The sequence below is a fragment of the Anneissia japonica genome, unplaced genomic scaffold (genome assembly GCF_011630105.1).
Source record: "Anneissia japonica isolate Jap-2015-1 unplaced genomic scaffold, ASM1163010v1 scaffold1946_len758022_cov188, whole genome shotgun sequence".
In the NCBI taxonomy this organism is placed as follows: Eukaryota; Metazoa; Echinodermata; class Crinoidea; order Comatulida; family Comatulidae; genus Anneissia; species Anneissia japonica.
The window spans coordinates 406,732-429,775 of NW_022694730.1; the positions used below are offsets into that span (position 1 = coordinate 406,732).

Below are 23,044 nucleotides of genomic sequence, written 5' to 3' on the forward strand. Positions count from 1 at the left end.
TCAATCGGCCGATGGCCAACAGAACCACTATCCACCACCACTGCATCAGTGCTATTCTACAATATGTAAATAGGCCTATTCACGGCATTCTTGTCATGAGCCATGTTCTCTGGAGGATTTTCCGCCGCGCCACCATTCATAATGTCCTTATTATAATAATTTTTCATTCAAAAAGTACCTCTTGAATTAAATAAGTTTTTCTTCCTCGGTCTCTAGGCATAGGTGACGTCAATGTAGGCCTAGTAGTACTCTTTTATTGGCGTCACACTTTTATATCATTAATATGATAGGCCTCTCTGTCTGTGGGCTTAGTAACGTTAATTAGCTGCTGACGCTCTTCGTTTTGTTGACGCGGTTTTAAGTGATTTGACGTTAATAAGGCGCATGAGGAAGGAAGCGCGACTCTTTCCCCAAGCTCCTCCTCGGCAGATCTCCCAATCCAACCGTCGCACAAACAAAACAGGTCCATAACAACACAACAAGGTGTATCAACAATCAACAAAATGGCTGTGCCAAATCATAATCCACCTCATGGAATGGAGAATTATGATTTTGGTGCATTAAGTGAAGAGCAACAAGATAAACTCAATCAATTCAAGGTAAGTAATTTTCAATGATATGTGATGTTATGTTACATACGGGGAATACATAACCTAAATACGTAGGCCTAGGCCTACTACTAGGCCTAGGCCTAGCCTAGGCCTAGGGCCTAGGCTAGGCCTACTACTACTACTAGGCTACTACTACTATCCTGGCCTGTGGGTAGCCTAGGTTAGTACTACTACTTTGGCCTGGCTGAATGAGGCAGAGGCCCACTACTGTAGCATAGGTAGGCTATGCCTAAGTAAGGCTAGCCCAGGAGGGCCTACTACTACTAGCTAGGCTAGGCTAGCCGCCAAACTAGCTACTTTATTAAAGGGACTAGCCTACGCTAGTTTGTATGTACAGGCTAGGCCCAGGGTAGGCCTAGGGCCTAGTAGGTTAAGCTACGCTAGTACTACTTTATACATTCCTAGAGAACGTCCTAGCCTAGTCCTAGTGTCCTCATGTTATCTAAAAATTCGGAGTGTCGTATCACATTAATTTTTTTTTGGAAAATGTTCTCAAAAGACTATTTTTGCTACTCTTGGCGATACCCATCGACAGTCGACACTGAATTCCGCTGACAAGTAGAAACATGCTGCAGATTTAATTGATTTGTGGGAGATGGTTATTTTCTGGGAGATTCTTGCTTGGTTACGGGATTGGGGGAGGCCATCCAGATTCCCAGGAGACTCCCGAGACTTGTGGGAGACATCAGACCCCTGTCAATAGAAGTCTCAAAGTAATGCTTCTGATAATATTTTCATCCAGATAATATGGTTTTGTTATTGCAGGTTGCTACTAGATTAGCTAATGAGAAGTACTTAAGGGAGCATCCCGAAGTGGACCTGTTGCTTGCTGCATTTCTAGGGTAAAGTTTTGTTTCATACACATTTAGTGATGTAGGTCCCTATTCAGGATTTAAAATGGTAAGCCATGATGGCCCAATAATAATCATTTGATTGATGCCTTTATTGTGTTTGTGTTAAGTAAAAGGAAAATTTGATATTAAAGAATAAAATGTTGATAGATGCAGCTCAAATTCTGTCACACAATATGAGTGCTAATGAAGCCGTGTTAGTCTAAACAATATACAAATAAAAGTAAAAGGCAGCACTCTGAGACTAACTTAGATGTTATTTATTTAACACAAGCTTTCACTGGCAGTCAATGCCAGCTTCATCAGGTGTATGAAGTAAAAAATATTTCACACAATATGCAAGATATTAATTAATCAATGGTTCTGGTGGTGGAACAAGTCTTCTCGGATAAGGACTCTAAACCGTAGGTTCAGTGTACTCAATTGACTTGTGTGCACTTTAAAGAACGCAGTACATCCTTCGAGAAGAGTAGGGAGTTCCATTTTTCAGCCCCTTGTCCGGCCATAGAAGGAGCGTTTACTTTGCGGCCCATGCCAAGAATTCATGCCATGCTACCTGCGAATCCTACCACACTATGTAAGCAAGATCATACACACTAGCTACATAGCGACTCCAGATTTATAATGGATTTATAAGGCGCAATATACAGCTGTCTCTATGCGCCTAGCGCCATTCCTACCTTCAATGTATACGGTACTGCATGAAAGAATTTCTAATAATTCTTACCTTTAATATCATATATACAAAATGTTATTACACTATGCAATTGCAAAATATTTTATTTTCCTTCAGAGATGTGTTGAGCAAACGTCCAGATCATATTCGTGACTTTGCAGCTGATTGGTTTACAAGTCCACTTCTACAGGACACCATCAAGGAACAATTGGAACAGCGGGACAAAGCATTACGAGAAGCCAGACTTAATAGAAAACTCTGAAAATTCAGTGAACAGAGAAGACTTAAACAAAATTGTTTTTAGAAAGAATTTCTGAAAGGCTTTGTCAGTGATCCAGAGATCTGCATGAAATTGTTCCCTGGTAGAGTCAGATGAAGTAGTTGTTATTATTTTTGTTTTTAAAGATAATTTTAACGTTTGAAATTGAATTGAAATATGATTGAAAAATAGTGTCGCAATTTCGCATGGTAAGATTCTTCTCAATCCTACCAACACCGTGAATTGTGCCTGCCTACCGCTGTTGCTTTTTCCAAAGTTTCTTTTATTTTAATAAATTAATATATATTACCTTGATATTATTTCACAGTTAAATTTATATTTGATACTATTTATTTTTGTGTTCACCTAATAAAAAGAATTAAGAAGCAATAGAAGTAGCATATGTTAGATTCAAATGAATAATAGAGTAGTTATGACGAATTAAATCTGGCAAAAAACCATAGAACTTTCATCAAGGTTAATGTTTGAGGGGTATGTAGTTAACCAATATTTCCCTGGCATTTCAGTCAAAACAAATGATGTGATAAAGGTTTTGAAGATGTTGTATAATGCTTTGGGCAGCACTCTTGATATAGTGGCGCTCTTTTATTGCCTACTTAAAGGCACAATGGGCATTTTGATCCATTTGCATAGTTATGCGAGACTTTATTACCAGTATACCTTGATTAGCAAACCCTCTGTTTAAAAAAAAACATTTTATTTTTGACCTGTTAGGAGACAACCGCTGCCCATGAAAATATTAAAATGTTGCCATAGGTTTTCTCACCATTTTTCTACCCTCTGAAGATATTTTGAAAAAAAAGTTGGCTAAACAAGATGTGAAAAAAATCAGGTTGGTCACTTATTCCGAATAGATATAGGTGTGTAAACAAGACCTCACTCAACAGTTGGATGTTATTGGGATCAGTGTGAATAAACAAACTGAACTGTAAATACTGACGCCCAGGTCAGCAAAAGTCTGCCAATTCAATAGTATGTCATTTAGGTAAATATAAACGTTCTGCTTTTGACAAGTCTCCACTCATCTATGTGACTAGCTGTGTAGACCAGGCACAGAACATAAGAGTACAACACCTTTATTTGGTCAACCTATTAAGGAGACGCATAATAATCAGGGGAATACATCTTTAAATGCAACTTGCGTAAAGCCCAGCATAGGGGATTACATCTTGCATTGGGATTACATTTTAAGTGTTTAAAATGGGGGAAGGGATTATTTGTCTAGGCCCCTACCTGATTAACCATTCACCATACAAGATGCAGGATTGATTTATTGTCATTGTGCATTACTGGTGTATCAGTGTTGTAAATAAATAAAGTGCTTAAAAAAGTATTGCTTGAATGTTTCTGAATCACCGACAGATTATAATTGACGATCACACACAAAACAACAATGGGTCTTTTCACATTTTATTTTATTGAATATGTATAGCATAATAAAATATCATCTATATATATAATTATATGTCTATCATTGAAATTTCATGCAAACATTTACAATTAAATACTGCCATGTTGACTCCCATTAACAACGACGCCATCTGCTGATTGTCGGTGGCAGTCTCAATGGATTGTCATTAAAAACAATCCGTTGCATACACGTCGTTGCAATGCATTCCGCGGCTGGTGAGTTCCCAACTTTAGAAACAACATCCAAGGAACGGTCTATTATTCCTTTGCACACGGCAGTCAGTTAAAGAGAAAAATTTAAACACTAGTACTGTATTCATCATATTCCATAAAATACAAGATAAATTTTCAAATTTATTGTTCACAGTTTGATTACAGTACAAAGGCATATTGTTATTTTTAAAACATTAAATTAAGGCCAAGGTAAAAAAATGTAGTTTCTCGTCCTAATATTTTGAAGAAAGGAGAATGAATGCATTTTTTTTTTTTTTACTCTAAGATGGCAAATCCAAGATGGTCGATGGGAAACAGCTACTACTTTCTCACTTTTACAAAGTAGACAAATTGAAAGCAAATAAAAGAAGCACTAGACATGATTTATACAATATGAACGATCAAAAGGAATTTTAATGTCAGTTAGCCAGATTTTCGTATATTTCGTAAAATAAAGGTGGGGGGGGGGAATTGGTGAGGCAGAGAAAATGGATGTGCGATCGGACGAGAAACTAGTATTTTTTTAAATTTATTTGACCTAATCGAGTTGGCAAAAGAGAAATAAGCAATTACTTTAGATGTCATAATCCATAGAACATGTTTTTCTCAAAACTACCAAACTGTTTATCCTCATGATTTTTGATAATAAAACAATAAAAGGATTAATAGATGTTGAAATTTTAAAAATTAACATTACAATCAGATGCGAAAGACAACTGATTTTAATTTTTCAAATTTAGATACAGAAAAATCGCAGTTTTAAAAGAAACTGTCAATTATGGATGGAATAACCACTTTCCAACCTTTATTAAAAGTTGTCAGTTGCTTACTGTTAAAAATCAGGATAGATTTATTTATTAATTACATACGTATATACGGAACAAAAATCACAAATCAGAAAATGGGCTGAAAGCCCAAAACAAGCTGTGGGTATCTTCTAAACCACTGAATATATAATTTATATGGTTGTCGTTTAAAGCAAGTTGTACAAACATACATTTTGCATACAAGTTGTAGGCCTACATGCAAACTTGTGGCTTGCAAGATATATACGCATACTCGCCACCCTCATCATAGATTTAACAGGTTTTCTCTGGAATTTTTACCAAAACCTATAAAAAAAAAAGAATACTCATGTCATCATAATACCATCAGGACATACAAGACACCAGAATTATAATATGTGCAAAGACAAGCCAAACCAGTCACTACTCGCAAAATTCAATATTTAGTTATTTTAGATAGTCAAATGAAAGTTATAAAATGGTGAAAGAACCATTTAAACCAAATATTTCATTGTGAAGTTACAGGGGTTTACATACAGTTGTTTAAATAACAGTATTTGAGAAATCAGCCTTTAAAGTTTCACCTTTAGTTAAGCATAGATAAGACCAAACAAAAAAGTAGTTAATGTTAATGTTGTTCTTTATTTATTTGTATAAATATTATGCACTATACAAATCCCACTTATTATTTTTAGTCTTTTTAAAAATGAACAGAGATAACATAAATAAATGAAGCTCATTAAATCAGATCTCCAATACTGGTTTTTCCAAACTCCTGATATTGTACTTTAGAATGTTGGTCTAACGATTCATCTAATTTTATGGCGAGTATTGTAAAAATATTGCACCAATACATTCATGCATATCCATACTAAACCCATATCCAAAAAATACAAAACTAATGACACCAATAATAGCAATGCAAAATTGGAAAATAAACCTCAGTAATTTCATTTACAGGTAATAACTGTCAAAGAGACATTTGGATTGTAGATCCAACATTTAATGATCCTTGGTCTAACAGCAACACAGATTTCTGGTTTGCAGTATGGTTTTTAAAAAAGCTGGATGGTTGAGCATAATAGATTTCTAATTTCTCACAAGCATCCAAAACGTCCAAGAATCAGAATTTGTAACATTTTCACTTTCTTGTATTTTATAAAAGAAGATATATTGAAGAACATTTCTGCAAAATACCACTAAATCTAAATGAAAAGTATATTAAAAATATTAAAAAAAATAAAAATCTTAATAATAAACTATTAATTTTTTAATCTTAGGAAGCTGTTTTCTCAAAACCTACATGGCTGATATCCAATGAATTAAATATTCATAACTTTGTTAATTTCCATCAAATAAACAGTGTTTTAAAGAAGAATGCATGCAGAATCTAAAAACACCAAAAACTCAGTTTTGAATTTTCCTACAAACGGCTGGTTTTGCTACAGCCGGTCACAACTATCTTGATGGAGTGTAGGACTCACCATGTCAGAGACAGATATGATGGTGACAAACAAGGCAGATAAACTTCAATATGCTATGGATAAGCATAACCATCCTGACTGGTAGGATTTAAGATGTTGGAGTTATATATACACTTACTTACCGTCTTTATTTCAGAGTATTCATGAATACTTTCTTCGCCCCTGAGGAAATTCAATAAAGATGAAGTTAAGATTGTAGAATGACTGCACAAAAATGTGTGTGTGTTTACAACAAAAACATTGTAATCATATTTTGGTACTACATGTTTTTACAGAATTATCAGACTCAATTTTATATTTAAGCCATTTTTATACTTTTAGCATTTAAAAGTAGGTTTGTAATGTCAATGTACCCTCAGGACTACGAAAATAAAAAATAAAGAACTGAGAAAATATTGATGCATCTTTAGCCTATTCCGGTCCCACGGTCACAATCGTGGGAAGTTGAACGATGTAAGGCCAACTCAGACAGCATCGGCCGATGCAGCCCGACCCGATTTATCGTCGGGGACAGTCTTAAGCCGTCGTGAGAAATATTAAACATGTTTAATATTCTACTACGCGACTGCCCCCGATGCACACCATCGCGTCTGCGTTTAACTCACAAAGACCCGACGCGACAACAAATCGCGTCGGGCTGCGTCGTACGACGCTGTCTGAGTTTGCCTTAACAAAACTACATCGTGCAGGTGAGTCATACCTACCTGCTCACATGTCTGAACATCGCGATTTTTGTGAATCGAAACCTACCCCAGTGCTTTGAATAACAAAAGCAGAAAACATAGGGTCTGGTTCACACAACCAGCAGACTTAAGTTCACAAAATATTTTCATCTATAAAATTTAACAAGCATCAGTTTCATGTTTAATTTCAACAGGAAATGATATCTGTAACTATCCTCCATAACAACTCAACATGTAGTGTCATGTGAGAGGCATGTGTTCAAAACAAAAATTTCAATTTTTTAAAACCAGGTTACGCACCACCGACTTTTGGCCATCGCTTCAACATGTAGTGAGAGTAAACCGATTCACATAATTGGCATAAGTAAATCCTGTTGAAATAAACATTTTCTTTGCTCTACCCATAGTCTCTTTATTACTTTTAAGTCAATATGCATATTTATTATATTATAATTAATATAATTATCAGTATTATTTAAGATATTTATTAGTCATTCAATGAACACATTTTCATTGTGTCTAAGCCTCTGCTAGTATTCTGTGAATGCTATCTGTTGGGCTAAATTTAGCTAAGTGTAGATCTAGGTCCCTAGCCTAGGATGGAATGGTAGTAGTGTAGAGCCTTCTTTCGTGTTCAAGCTGTTTTTTCGGTCTCAAATTTTTTATGTAAACATTTACTCACGAGTATAAGTCGACCACTCAATTTTGCGACTTATAATTATCCGGAAAATACAGTATACTGGAAATGCTCAAACATAGGTGGTTATGTGTCGTCGCTAGTACTACACTGTAAATGGCGACTGACCGAAAACGGAAGACCTGGGTGACCTTATTCATGAGAAATTTTTGTATATCACCCCAAACAATCATGTTTAGCAAATATTTGGTTGGTTTTATCGCCTACATCTTTATTATTCATAAAAAATGCAAGATATTACCAGTGGTTCAACTTCACATCAGATAGCACCTACATGCAAAATTATAGCATTCTGCAAGTCATTTTACTACTAGTTCATGTGTTTACAATGTCAATGTGACCTCTGTGACCTCACTTTTTTGATGCCGATGATGCCTAGGTTTATATTGTTGTTAACAATATAGATAAAAATGAACTTACAGTTCTCGACCAGTTCCAGACATCTTGTAACCTCCAAATGGACTGGCTACATCCAAAGCATGGTACTGGTTAACCCTGAAACAGAGAAAGTTTTTAGAACTTAAAAAAGTATACAATCTTACAGGGAATTTAAAACATTGAATAGCTCATTTAAAAGAACTGTCAATTTAATATATACACAAAAAAAAAAAATAATAATACTAATATTAAAATCTTTTACAACTGAAGCTCCTTCCAAAAGACTGTACTGTATCTGTTTTTTTTCTTTTTTTTTTCTGTGGTCTCATCAAGATTGTTCCACAAGTCATTACCACAATATACCAAACTCTTAGTATCATTTTTGTGATTTACACAACTTTTACTGCAAAAACACTTGGGTATCAGGAAAATTTAGGAAACTGAAGATTATTTAAAATGGCTGTTAACTGTTAAGTGAACATTTTTGTCATTTTAATTTTCAATTGGAATCTAATATCTTATATAAATATACAACGCAAGCAATTCAAATATTTAATTTTTAATAATAATAATTAATAATATGTAACTCAACACAGAATGAATACAAACTTGTCTCATTGTGATGCTTAAGAAGCACACTGGTGTTATTTTCATGAGTAAAATTCCTGGAAGGACCCAAAAATGTTAGAATTAAGGCAAGTGCAGGGCTGGAAAAAGTGCCAATAGCCATTGCCACTAATATCCCCAACATTTAAATCATCTTTATCCCCAGAATACACTTACCAGACCGTGCCTGCCTGGAGACGGTTTGACACCATGATGGCTTTGTTTACATCATTAGTAAACACGGCTGCAGCAAGCCCATACAGAGTCCGGTTTGCCCTATCAACTACCTCATCCATGTCCTTAAATTTGATGATTTGTTGAACGGGTCCAAAGATCTGATAAGACACCGTAAGAGTATGTTTAGATTCATTTATTGGGTTTTTTTCGATTGTTAATATTTATTGCTTTCTATTTCATAATACAAAATTTTACAATGACAAAAATAAATGTCTTATTGTAACTACAACATTAAAATAAACTACAATATTTTGATTTAAAAAAAAAACATTCACGACACACGTTCATCAACTATAAAAAATATTTTGTAAATAATGGGAAGTAGGGGATAGCTCTAAAGCCCATGGGATTGCTTTCATAGAGGTTCCTAAATATACCTATAGAGCACCGGCAACATAATTTTAAAAATTTTATAATTTTTGTTTAAATAATATTATATGAAGCAATGGTATGTTGTACCTCTTCACGAGCAATGCGCATTTCATCGGTGACGCCTGAGAATACGGTAGGCTGGATGAAGTAGCCCTTGTCGCCTTTACGACCACCCCCACATTCTAGCTTGGCACCTTCCTTCTTTCCACTTTCAATCATTTCCAAGATCTTTTCAAATTGTTCTTTATCCACCTATAAGTACAAAATATAGGAATTATTATTGCTTATATGATGTGAGGTGCAAAGAGCAGTGTTGGCATTAGTAATTAGCAAAATTTTTACTATCAGTGGCATATTTAAGGTTTTTCAAAAGAGGGGGAAGTGCTTAATGGAAATAATACATCCACGAAACTTTAGGCACGGTGCAAAACTAGGGACGGAGCATATTGAGGGCTTTGAAGACACAGTAAACTGGTTGTTAACGTCTGTAACTGACTTTGCCAATAACTTCCATTAAGTTACTATGCTCATAAAGGGGTTATGAGCATGCTAAACCCCTAAATCTAAATCTACAGTATGTAGATACTCATAAACGCCTGTTCAGCATCTGGATGTGGGCAGGGGCTTGAGATGAACCATTACACCGGGGTAACCCCCTACTCGTCTCGAAAGATGTACTGGGTTCTTTATAGTGCACATGAGCCATTGTTTACACTGGGCCTATGGTTTATAGTCCTTATCCGAGAAGACTTGCTCCACCTCCAGAGCCATAAGCGAGTGTGCCGTTCGAACCATAGCAGATATTATGGCTGTAGGTTACGGCCCTGCCTTAACCACTCGGCCATTTAACTCCCCCTTTGGGTATGATAGCTAGTGCAACATACAACGTCCTTAGGTTAGTGTTTTTGGTAGAAATTGATATTCTTCTACACTAGCGGCTATCTTTTTACCGTAATTGAAGGATTTGCTCCTATAGAGTACTACATTGGTACGTCATGATACCATGTGATACTATTCCGTTGCTATCAGCGACCCAAAATGTGGTCAACAGGATCCATTTTCTCCACTGACAAACCATTGACCAAATTTCTAATGTGATTATTATGATGCTGTAATTTTTCTATGTAAATTTTAATTGATGATTAAATATGTGTTCGAACTAATATACTGTGATCTTTTGTGTTTTTAGTACATTTTAATGGTATCTGTATATTATTAGGTTTTAAAAAATGCCTATCTCTATTCTAAACCATGAAGATTATAAAGTCATTCAGGCATAATGACCGCTTTACCAACGTCTGGTTGACACTTGCGTTATATAGCTTAGCCTCTATGATATTATGCTCTTCCTTTTTTTTGTGTAGAATTTGCACTTTTTTATTTAAGTTATCTGTTCTTAAGTTATTTAAATTTATTTTGAAATTTAAAGAGTAACAATAACCACTAATAATAATAATAATAATGGTTACACATCACATGAATTTTTAATTTTACATATAAAAAACAATTAAAAAAAAACATGAACTACAACTCTGGGATGACTACCTGTGGGCCTGATTGTGAGCTATCATCAAAAGGATCTCCTACTTTGCGGTTCTTGGCCAATTCTGTTGCCTTCTTAACAAATTCATCATACATCTCTTCCTGTACGAAAGTCCTTGATCCAGCGGTGCACACTTGCCCCATGTTAAAGAACAAAGCTTCATGGGCCCAGTTGACTGCCACATCCACTAATGGAGAAAACCAGATTAATTAGATGTATGATAGTTAATTTATTTATATCTAGTTACATATACATGATTTTAATTTATTCATAACTAATTAGATATCCATGGTTTTTATTTCTAGCTGATTTATTGGATAAATTTTAACTGATTAGAGAATAATTTTTTTAATTTCTGATAAATTATGGTTTGAATACAGGTCAGTTAACTGATTTACTACCTGTGAGAATTTAAACTTAGTTCCTAAGACCAAGGATACTAGAAACACAAGATAGAATTCTCCGCAGAAAAAAACTGTTCCACCAAAATGTATGGTGGGAATACAAACAATGGGGCGCCACGTACGACTGGATCAAAAAAACTTCTGCCAAACTTATGTCACGCTGAATACATAACCTTATTTTATGGAGGTAGAAAGTGTTGCCATTATCCATACAAACAAGTAGGCATAAATAAATCAAAAGAATAAAATGACGACACAAACATGCAGAATTGTACGACCGGACTCTGGTTAATGATAAAGTTTCCATCATTAGCGGAAAGAGGGGCACCGCATATGTATGGATTTACTTAGCAACAGAAGGGTACCCTGTACGTCTATGGACCAGGTATAGATAAACATATAAATAAAAGAGAAGGGCACGTGTACGTCTGAACCAACATAAAAGATGTGATGTATTTCGGCCTCATTTTTGCTATGTGAGAGTTCTATCGTGTTTGACTGGAATGTAAGCATCTTAACCACCAACCTACAGCTTTCACTCTAGTGGATAATGATAATATTGTTAATAAAGACGATGATGAAATTGATGGTGATGATTTTAATAATGATGAAAAAGATAATGATTATGATGGTAATGAATAATGATAATAATTATAATGATGACTGATGTTGAGTATAGCCATCAATATTATATTAATGTTGACATCAAAATATCTTCAAACATTAAAATGATTACAATATAAGAAGTGAAGCCACTTACCATCACTGTCAGCAAGTACAATAAGGGGGCTCTTTCCCCCTAACTCTAGTGTCACTCGTTTTAAGTTGCTTTTCCCTGCAGCTTGTTGTATAAGTTTACCTACCTGAGACACAAAAGCAAAACAATAATAATAATAATAATAATAATAATAATAATAATAATAATAATAATAATAATATGTGCAAAAAAAAAAATGTCATTCGGGAAATCACATCCTGAATGATGTCATCAGCAAACTCTGCCCACTAATTACATAAGCCTTGGGACAAAATTATCCAGGACCCGGAGAAATGCAAGTCACTGTCATGATTGAAAAGTCTCTCTCAGTGTTATTTGTTGTATATTTTTATATGTATTGTGATGGATCGAAAAGTTTTCCGCTATATCTTTTTTTTATCGTTATTGGTGGCACATTGCATTGCTATTGCATTTGTTTTATTTGTATTTGCGTGTACGTTTGCATACCAGGTGAAGAATATAATGCATTGGCTGCATGAGCATTGTATCTGCAGAAGGCATTTGGTTCACGTCGGAGTAAGACGATGTTTTTTCGTTAAGATGAATCTTTTTCGATACTTTCGATACTTTTCGTCCTGTGGTGATGAGTGGTATTAGATCAGTGTTTGCTATGCCATGAAGTTAGTTCTATGAATTTGGTGTTACTGATCCAGGTATTGAGCTCGTTACTCTAATAATTATGTTATTCCATATATATACCATAATGTAATACAGTAGTGTAATGACATTCAAGTGACAATGTTATGAGTGCATTTGAATTGTGAATGCTTATGTTATAATTAATTAGTTAATTGTTGCAATTGTTAATTATTGTGATAATGATATATTTATTGAATATACTATTATATATTATAGGGTTTTTTGTTAGAAATGGTGAATACCTGTGTTACTGTGTACATCTGCATTACTGTGTATACCTGTGTTACTGTGTACATCAGAATAAAAGAAAAGATAATAATTGCAGTCTGTCTCAAAACGTATTTTGTTCTTCTGAATGGGTATTTGGTTTCATCCACCAAACCTCAGTGGTCGAATCCGGACTAAATCAATACTGAGGCCTCCCGAACCACGACAGTATTACTTCTTTGACTAATAGCTTGATCTATTTTGCTAGTCTCCAATGGCAAGTTAAAATGAATGTTATTTTATCTACCTCAGTTGAACCAGTGAAGGCAACTTTGTCAATGTCCATGTGCTCAGAAATAGCAGCTCCTGCTGTAGGACCATAACCTGGGATGATGTTGACAACACCTGGCGGGAAGCCAGCCTGAAACAAATTATCGGAAAAGATCGTTGACAAATGCAATTGGATCAAAATCTATATTTATAATAATGGATGGATTTATTTGGTGTGAGCACCAAGGATATCCCATATAAGTCTGAACAAGACTTATTTCCCAGTGGGGTTCTTCTGGTGGTGATTGGGCAGTACACCAGGAGAACATCCGAATAGTATACTGCGTTCTTTAACGTGCACACTGGCTATAATGCACACAGGACCTATGTCTTAACGTCTCGTCCGAAAGATGGTGCACTATCATAACTTTCATTTCAGCCATCCAGTTGAAACACAAGGAGAGGATGGGAATTGAACTGGGAACATAGTGATCTCTACGGTTCAGCACACACACACACACACACAGTGGCTACCACCAGTTTAGCCGACTGAGCTAAGCTACTCTCTATAATAATTGTGAAATTATATAGTGCATAATGTAAATACCTCTATACGCTTTACAGCCAGAATTGAAATAAATTATTAACGATTCACATAATAAAAAAATATTATTAGATTCTTTAATTAATTTAATAAACTAATATTTTCTTTGTTTTTATTACCTTTCTTTTCCTTTTCTTTTCATTTAATACGATACAATTACATATTTTGGCAAAGAAACTTGAAGCTATGAATGTTCCTTCTTCTTTTATTATGTTTATTGTTAACTACCTTACGAATAGGCAACAAATTGTAAAAATCGGTCAAATCATATCTTATTTTAAATACACGTCAGTTCTTGCACCTTTTCTATTTTCATTGTATACAACGGATTTCAGAACTAATTCTAATTGTCCTACAATAAAATATGCAGATGACACGGCTGTTATAGGTTTAATTAAAAATGATAATATTGAACTTTATAACTCAGAGATTCAACATTTTGTATCATATTTTGACAATAATTTCTTGGAGTTAAACACAGATAAGATAAAAGAAATCGATATCAGAAAAAATATTTCTATAAATGATTGTATTACTATTAATAATTCATGTATTGAACAGGTTGAACAATTTAAGTATTTGGGAATTATCTTGATAATAGGCTCACTTGGAACTATTACATAGACTATTTGGTTAAGAAACTGAATGTTCGAATGTTCTGTTATAAGGTAGTTAAACTCTTTTAATATTTGTGAGAATATTTTGAGATCCTTTTTTAATTTTGTTGTTTTGGGGGTCTTGAACTATTGTCTTATTTGCTGGGGTGGAAACATTTCGGGAGGGGATTGGGAAACGTTGCATAAGTTTATCCGTAAAGCTGAAGGGTTGATTGGTTCGCTTTTGCGACCGGTACACTCTGTCTACTACGAGCGGCTGGCTATCGGGTTGGGGGGGGGGGTGCTGAATGGTATGTCATCCCCTCCATCCAGTGGTTGTCGGAAGCATTATAGAACGAAGTGGTAGACTGAGGTTACCGGTCGCCAACACCAACGTCACCCTCTAGTTATTCCTAGAGGAATTAATCTGTATAATGAAACATTTTCGAGATAACCAGTACAGGCTATGTAATTTCCAGCAAAGGATTAAATAAAGAGTATGTCTATGTCTTCCTTTAATTCCTTTTTCCTGTCTACCCTTTCTTTTACTTCCCTATAATTTCTTTTTTCCTCTTTATTTTATCTATTTCCTATTTCTTTTCATTTCTTTCCTTTCTTGTTCTTTCTTTTTCTTTTCCTGCCTTTCATTTTCCTTTCTTTTCATTTCACATTTCTTATTCCTTCTTCTCCCTTTCTTTACCTTTTCGTTTTCTCCAGTACATCTCAAAATTTAATGCTGACAAAAATCATTTTAGCTTTGTTTTAGGGCATCCTGAAAAAAAAGCTTTTCTGCAAAACCTACCTCTTTAACTAAAGAGCCTATGTATATGGCTGTGAGTGGCGTTTGTTCAGCTGGTTTCACAATAATAGCATTCCCACAACAAAGAGCAGGAGCAATTTTCCATCCAAGCATACCCAATGGGAAGTTCCATGGAATGATTGCTCCACAGACACCGACTGGTTCACGGCGAGTATAGCAGAAGACATCGCCATCTTTGAGAAAAAATGCAGAGTTATATCAGACTCGGTTGATTCCATCTTTCTTGATTTCTTTTTTGAATTTACTTTTCTACATGTTTTATGTTGTATCTGGACCTCTTGGGAGACCAGTATTTATGTATTACTTGCTTACTTTTTTACTTACTTTCCTAGTTACGAGATTGAAGAAAGATTTCATTTGATAATGATTCAAACAGGCCTAATTGTTCCATTTAGACATGTCAAATGAGACATATCCCAACACTATTATAAGACTTACTCCTATCCTTACCTACTGGTATGGTCTTTCCAGTAATCTTATCACACCAACCAGCATAATAACGCAGCACACGAATGATTGCTGGGACATCACCAACTCGACTAGCACTCAACGGTTTTCCATTGTCAAGAGTCTCCAACCTCTACCAACATAGAAAAAAAGATAAATTTGTGTTTAACAACATTGATTATATTTTGCATTTCATTATTTTTAAGCTTGTGAATTTTAAGATCAATGGTGTATTTATGCTTTGCATTTCAAAGAAAACTGTATTTATCAATACCGGTAATATGTAAGTTTAGACAAATTTGTACATACTACAGTTTTGATTGAAGAAACCAGTTTGGCTTTGGATTCAAATGCAAACTAAAACATCCATCTGCTCCATGTTTGACATATGTATTTTATTATTTTTTGTTTGACAATGATAGAGTCTACCCAAAACATTCTTTAAGTTAATCAAGGCCCCATTCCCAGCAAAATTTCACAAAAAAAGCATTTTCATTAGCATATGCATTAGTTTAACTATTACAAACCAGGTCATTTAATGGCATAAATTTTAGTTTTATGCTACAGGAGAAAAAACTATAAGAAATAGAGCACCATTTTCTCAACAAATTCGAAAATAGGCATATTCAGAGGTTGTACATCACATCAAGTGAAATACTTTCGCTAGTTGCTTTTTATGTATACTTTTTATGTATACTATAACTGTTTCTCGAACCCGTCGCATTCTGTATTTTTAATATCGCCCACCAGTGCCATAAACTCTCATAAGATATTTTAATTCATGTGTTATGTATAATTGCAGATACAATAGATAAAGTGCACCCTCTCTAATTATTTTATGTACTTTGAACTTTGCAATATTTTAATCAATCGAGTAGGCCTGAGATTATGTTTGTTAAATTGTATACTTTATAAAAAATGAAATTTTGGCAGGATGGTCTTTAAGATAGATGCAAACTAAAGGTAATGAAAAGAAAGAAGTGAAATCTAGAAGGGAAAATAAATCCAACAGGCTGGAACTAACAGCTAGATATTCAGTATCCCTCTCGATGAGATCTGCCAATTTATATATCAGTTTGCCTCGTTTTGATGCATCCATCCGTCGCCATGGTGACCCAACTTTCATCACCTCACGTGCAACTACTACAGCTTTGTCTACATCTGCCTAAAAGTAAAATTGAGAAAAAAAAAACCAAAAATACAAATATTTTTTGGTGAATGATAGATAGCCAACTTAGGATTAACAGCATTTTGATTTTTGATTGTTATATGTTATCGTATAATATAGTAGTTGTTATGACATATTTAGTTGTGAGTTTTAACAACATATTGGCTTAATCTGTTTAAGCTATGTTGCATAAAAGAAAACCTCACCAGCAAACAAGTTGTGAAACAAAGCTTTTATTTATTATAGTTACTACTATTTCTACCTCTGCCAAAAGAGTGTTATGTATAATACCGCAATATGTCTGTCTATCGGGCTGTTAGCAAGATTATGCAAAACACTAATAAATGCATCATCATGAAATTTAGTGGAATGGTACGAAGAAATAGATGATTAAATTTTGAGAAAGGGTCAAGGGGCAAGCTGAAGGTCACAGAAATTTATTTATTTTTTTATTCTGAGCACAAAAGAAATAAATATAATCGCCTCTCACACACGGCCTGCTTAGTCTCTTCGGTATTCAGGCACACGGCAGATGTATGCATTTGCTCTAGTTAATATTATTATTGTTGTCAATATTATTATATTGTCATCGTCATTGTAACTGTTGTAGATGTCGTCATTATTGTCTTTGTGATCACTGTCATCATCATGGATGCAAGGACCTTACTTTGTCGCCTTCCTGAACGTCGCAGATCTTCTCTCCATTTGTTGGATTGATGGTAGGAAATGTCTTTCCACTCACAGAGTTGACATACTCATTGTTGATAAACAACTGAAAAAGAAAGGAATACATGTTTATTATCTTTGAAGTGAAGTTATGGCTTGTTAGTTAAGATGCTCACCTTTCAATTCTGGACAAGATCTAGGTTCCACATTACTCAGAAAATATCTGGAGTCGAAAATGCCAAAGCCTGGTTTTCTTAAAATCGCTACACTTCCGCTACAGTGTTTTCAGTACAATAGTTGTACTGCGTAGCACTCCTCGGTGCAATCGGGAAGGCTCCCGATTCGACCTACCAATCGGTATCACCGAAAGTTGTCAGCAATTGTATGGAAACCAAGCTTAGAGCGAGTCTACGCACAATACTAACGCATATCAAGCTATCTTCACATTTCCTTAGGATAAACAATTGTAAAATTTATATACTGACGCATGACCACCTTTATAAGACAGGTCAACAAAACTTATACCTTATGAGAAAATTGAACGGATTAAAAGTCAACAATGAAGTGTTTAACATGTTTTTTAGGTCCATGATACCTAGTGTTATCTCATTCTCCAGTATTATTTGGAGCAGCACCCTCACAGTCAAGGACTTAAATAAATTAAAGAGAATTAATTGGGCTTGGAAAATAATGAACATAATGATCTTGAAGTTGAGTTCTATTCTAGTCCTTGTCAAAAAAGTAATGTTAGACGAGAATCACTCACCATCTTCACAATATAATTATCTGCAATCCGGTGTATGTCTATAATCAATTAACACCAGAGTTCAAAAAATTCAAAATTCAAAATCTTTTATTGTCCAAATTATATAAAACACACAATTGGAAATTTGTTGTTTGATACACTACGTAAAATAGAAAAAAAGTTAATAATAAAAAGTCAACACACAGAAAATACAAAAGGTTGAACACACAATAAAACAAAATTGCAATAAAAGAATCATATTCAATATAACAAGTTAAAATGTCATAAAAATTTGAAAACCATTAAAAAAATTAAAACCTACATTTAAAACATTGTAAAAATAGATTTTTTTTAAATAAAAAATTTAGAATCACTTGAGTTTAAGACACCATCAAATAAAAAACAGTTAAAAATTGTAAAATTTTAGAAACTTTAAAATTTTAGTTGAAAGATGTATCTATGTTTAATAGCAAAGCCCATAGATAAACACAGTACATTTTACCCAGTTTTAAATATTTTTACATTAGGATCTCTTAATAATTTTAACTATGATTCCTAATGTCTTTTTAAATCTGAATATTTTAACGTATTGTATATACCTGTATATTGTGATTTTCTTAATATTTTAATATATTCTAAATTGTACTTGTCAATGTGTGTATTTAACAAAAAAATTCCTATTTATATATATTTATATTTTTAATGGATGAGTCAATAAATGAATCTTGAACCTTAAGCAATATTAAGGGCAGTGCGGCAACTTGCTTGCTTGTGAAAATATACAAACAAGTATGTCTGCCATCAGTATTATTATTATTATTAACTGGTTTTAGGCAAAAGGCCAAGGATTGCCGAACAGTGCAGGCACGGATCCAGTGGGGGGAGGGGGGCCGTGCCCCATATCCCCCCTCCCCGTCAGATAATCTCTTGATCCGCCCCTGCAGTGAACTCAGTCACTTTCAAAGTGGCGTATCCCTTCACAAGACAAACATAAAAAACAAGATGCTCTACATAAACTAAGTCTCATTAGGATGCTTAGGGAGTGGAGTTGCTCTGGTCATGAGAAAAACTGTAACAGGAATTGAACCCAGGACTGCCATCAGTACAATGACATTTGACAACAAGTTTTGTCTCATACATGGCTTTCAGTCTTCTCTAATTTAAAGCTGGATTTAAGCAAGATTTAAGCAAATAGTTGTGCTATGGTACTATTAATAAACATGACTTTAGATAAATCATATATTTAGAGTTATGTCAATTTTGTTTTTGCTAAAAAAGTTTTATAAATCTGATCCAGCATTATTTCTCAACAATAATCAACTCCACTCCAAAAGCAAACAACTGTATACCCTTTCTTGGCACTAGAGAATGAAGAGGCTATAAAATATCACATGTTACTTTTATGTATAAATATTAATGTTCTTGAAAATGTCTAAATCAAATATGAACTCAACATTATCAGGTCAGTTGGTATGATTATGACAAAGGAAGTAAGCATGGGTGAAGAAAGGACGGAACTGGCAGAGGAAAAGAATTCTGTTAAAGTTCATTTTATGATATATTTCAACTGTATAGATGTCTCACACAACTTTTTTCATAACCAAAATGATTACTTTCACCATCTAACCATGGTGTACGACAAACATTTCTATTGATTATGGCTAGGAGGGAGTAAACAAAGTGGACAAATTATCAGACGCTGGTGACACATTAACTTGTCAAAGGGCAAGACACAATTGATTTAATGATTGACTTAGACAGGGCAAGACCAATAGGGATAAATCATGAATCAGCAAAAAAAAATCCATCAAATAATCCCTTCTGGAAAGGTATAGGCCTATACATGAAATGAAAGAAGAAAAAAACTTTTACTGGTGAATTTTGTCTATGTCTATATAGGCATAGACATCCTAATCTTGAAAACATGTAGGCCAATATTCCCTGCACTAAGTTTAAATTTTATAGTTTCTTGACAAAAAGAAAATTAAAATTAATATCCTGGAGCCCGTAAGGTCCGGGACACCTGCCTTTAGCTGGTATGAGGTCATGGGTGTCACACCACTGAATGACCACATTTCAAATAACGTACTTAAACACACAACACAGATAAGATAAACAATCAACTATGACTTGACAGAATTAAAGTAGATGAGTAAGTAAAATCTTTGCCGAGCCACTAGGGCCCATAGGGCTGGAGCTTATCCCCAGCTTCAAGAAGCGTGAAACGGATGAGAGTGTGATGCTCCCCCGGGGTGGGACAACAGTCGTCCGCAGGTTACTCCCAGCATTTTGCTGTAACCCATTGACAGAACTGGGTATAGACTGAAGCAATGTAAAGTGCCTTACTCAAGGACACATGTGAAAAGCATAGCACTGAAGGATTGAAACCTCGACCTCAAGCTTGGAAAACCAAACCGTTTTCACTGCGCCAAACCACCTCTAGAGATGAGATGAGTAATGGAGATATCATTATACCATTACCCTTATAACAAACTGTAAAATTTATATTTCAACCAACCTTATTGGTTAAAAAGGAAAATTTTCCTAATTTTTGCATTAGATAGTAAGGTTGATTACTGTTTTAAGATTTCTTTGATATTAAATCATTTCATTACGATAACATTCAACGTAAAAACAGTAAAATCAGCTGAAATTGCCTTGCCCTCTTTTTAAGACAAATCCCTCTACAGTCCAAAGTAGTTGGTCGAGTCTATTCGAAAGCATCATTTATCTTCTAACTCAAAATCAAACATGAATTTGATTGGAGCGGGCCAAATGGCCAAGCGGTTAAGCAGGGGCACCGTGATCATAGCCAACAATATTGGCACGGGTTCGCGGCCGGCTCGCTCCTATAGTTCTGGTGGTGGAACAAGTCTTCTCGGATAAGGACTATAAACCATAGGCCCAGTGTACACAAATGCTCATGTGCACTTTAAAGAACCCAGTACATCTTTCGGGATGAGTAGGGGGTTACCCCGGTGTACTGGTTCATTCGGCCCCTGTCATGGACAGATGAAAGTGCGCCGGTTTACTGGCTGCTAAAGACATGAAGTGACCCTTAGGGGAGGAGAAAGTTATTGTAAAGTGCAACATCTAGTCCCGAGCACATAGAGACCATGTAGTATGCGCTATATAAGTCTCCAACCATTACCATTACCATTGGATCAGTAGTTTAATGCCTAAAGTAACCAGTAACTGTACTTTTGTACCTATAATCTCACTCAGATAATGGATGTCAAGTTGTAGCTAACTTAGTAGTGCCTGATAACATTTGCTTTAGTGCATGCATATATTTTTGCAAAACTTTTCTATGGAAAGAATGCCCGTAATTTTAACATTAGATAAGATTAAGGGGTTGGATTTAAATACTTAATACAGTATTCCCTTCCTAAATTCCAATCATCCACACCTCGGATTTGCGTAATATCGTCGAAAGCCACGGTCATGTATTATACCCTTCAAGAAAATGAAGTGCATGAGGCGCGTCAAGGGGTGCGTGGGGGTCCAGCGGGTAACAGAGGTCATAATAATATGGTACTAGTGATAGTGATATGCCTAACTTGCCTGGGGAACCAAGAGTTGCTCTCATTTATCGGTTCTTACGGTACATAGGCCTAATGATTAATATCATAATTTTACCTGTGTGAACTTGACTTCTGGTGCTGTCATGTTAATGCTTTCCTTGTTGGGGATCGAATGTATTAAGTATGCAAACCCACTTTCCCTGTAGTACAACCAACTCCCTGGTACAACCACGAAAGGTATCAAAGAACAAGAACGTACTAAGATAAGAGTCGCATCTCAATCTGAATACATTGCGCCCTCAAGTTCGCTCTGTTACGCAAACTTTAAAAAAAAACAAGACCGTATTCGACTAGTCGTTCTTCGTTAAATCACGCCAACCTGCGCATTTGGTAAAATCCATAGAGGTATAATAAGAATACTAGAGCGCTAACCGCAATGTATTCGATGTTCGAAATACGCAGAACTGTGTGTGTGTACCATCCAAGATGGCTACCATAGATTTAGCCAATCAAATTTCGCTAAGCTATACACATCTAGATGTGTATAAGAGACAGGTTCAGTACAGCTAGTTACCTGTATGTTTGAAACTCGAGCGTTGCGGTGTTTGGGTGTAATGTATACGATTATAATTTTCATTCCTTGGTACTTTATTTTTGAATAAGATGCTTCACTTGGCCTCGTTTTGGCTATAATAGTTTAATAACTTGTTATTACCATGTTACTAATTATCATTAATGAAATAATAGTCAGTCAGAGGGCTTATTAATATGTAATAATATGTATACTAAGCCTGAAGGTGGCGCTTTACTACGACGGCCATCTTGGATGGTACCATAGAGATATAATAAGAATACTAGAGCGCTAACCACAATGTATTCGATGTTCGAAATACGCAGAGCAGTGTGTGTGTACCATCCAAGATGGCTGCCATATATTCAGCCAATCAAATTTCGCCTGAGCACTATCATTTTCAATGGCGCCCTCAATTTACACAGAAAGTTCAGTACAGCTATGTTTGAAACTCGAGCGTTGCGGTGTTTGGGTGTAATGCACACGGTTTTAATTTTCATTCCTTGGTACTTTTTTTTTAAATAAGATGCTCCACTTGGCCTCGTTTTGGCTACGACAGTTTAATAATTTGTCATTATCAATACTAATTATCATTAATGAAATAATATTCAGTCAGAGGGCTTATTTATGGTAATAATATGTATACTAAGCCTGAAGGCTAAGCCTGAAGGTGGCGCTTTGCTACGGCGGCCATCTTGGATGGTACACATACACAACTCTGCATTGTTCCGCCATCTTGTCAGCACTCTAGTTGTTTAATAGCTCTATTGATGGTACAC

General features: G+C 35.1%; 2 protein-coding genes across 3 annotated transcripts; one reads left to right on the plus strand and one right to left on the minus strand.

Annotated features, from left to right (window-relative positions):
• Window positions 1-388: 388 nt before the first annotated feature.
• On the plus strand, window positions 389-3,749 carry LOC117101208 (RIIa domain-containing protein 1-like). Its single transcript, XM_033241120.1, has 3 exons — window positions 389-599; window positions 1,377-1,453; window positions 2,256-3,749. Exons 1-3 carry the CDS (start codon window positions 504-506, stop codon window positions 2,398-2,400), a joined length of 318 nt encoding a protein of 105 aa, XP_033097011.1. The 5' UTR covers window positions 389-503; the 3' UTR covers window positions 2,401-3,749.
• A 67-nt stretch (window positions 3,750-3,816) lies between these two features.
• LOC117101207 (retinal dehydrogenase 2-like) lies at window positions 3,817-21,965 on the minus strand. 2 transcript variants are annotated; one of them, XR_004444249.1, is made up of 14 exons: window positions 21,810-21,965; window positions 17,427-17,531; window positions 16,616-16,756; window positions 15,595-15,724; window positions 15,127-15,317; window positions 13,162-13,275; window positions 11,991-12,093; window positions 10,829-11,013; window positions 9,371-9,535; window positions 8,852-9,009; window positions 8,111-8,185; window positions 6,433-6,472; window positions 5,043-5,153; window positions 3,817-4,992 (listed from the first exon to the last, which is right to left on the minus strand). XR_004444249.1 is itself a non-coding variant. In XM_033241119.1 (13 exons), exons 1-13 carry the CDS (start codon window positions 21,837-21,839, stop codon window positions 5,121-5,123), a joined length of 1,470 nt encoding a protein of 489 aa, XP_033097010.1. In that variant the 5' UTR covers window positions 21,840-21,965; the 3' UTR covers window positions 3,817-5,120. The 2 variants fall into 2 exon arrangements, 1 of the variants encoding a protein (XP_033097010.1); XM_033241119.1 differs by having other exon boundaries at window positions 3,817-5,153.
• Window positions 21,966-23,044: the final 1,079 nt, after the last annotated feature.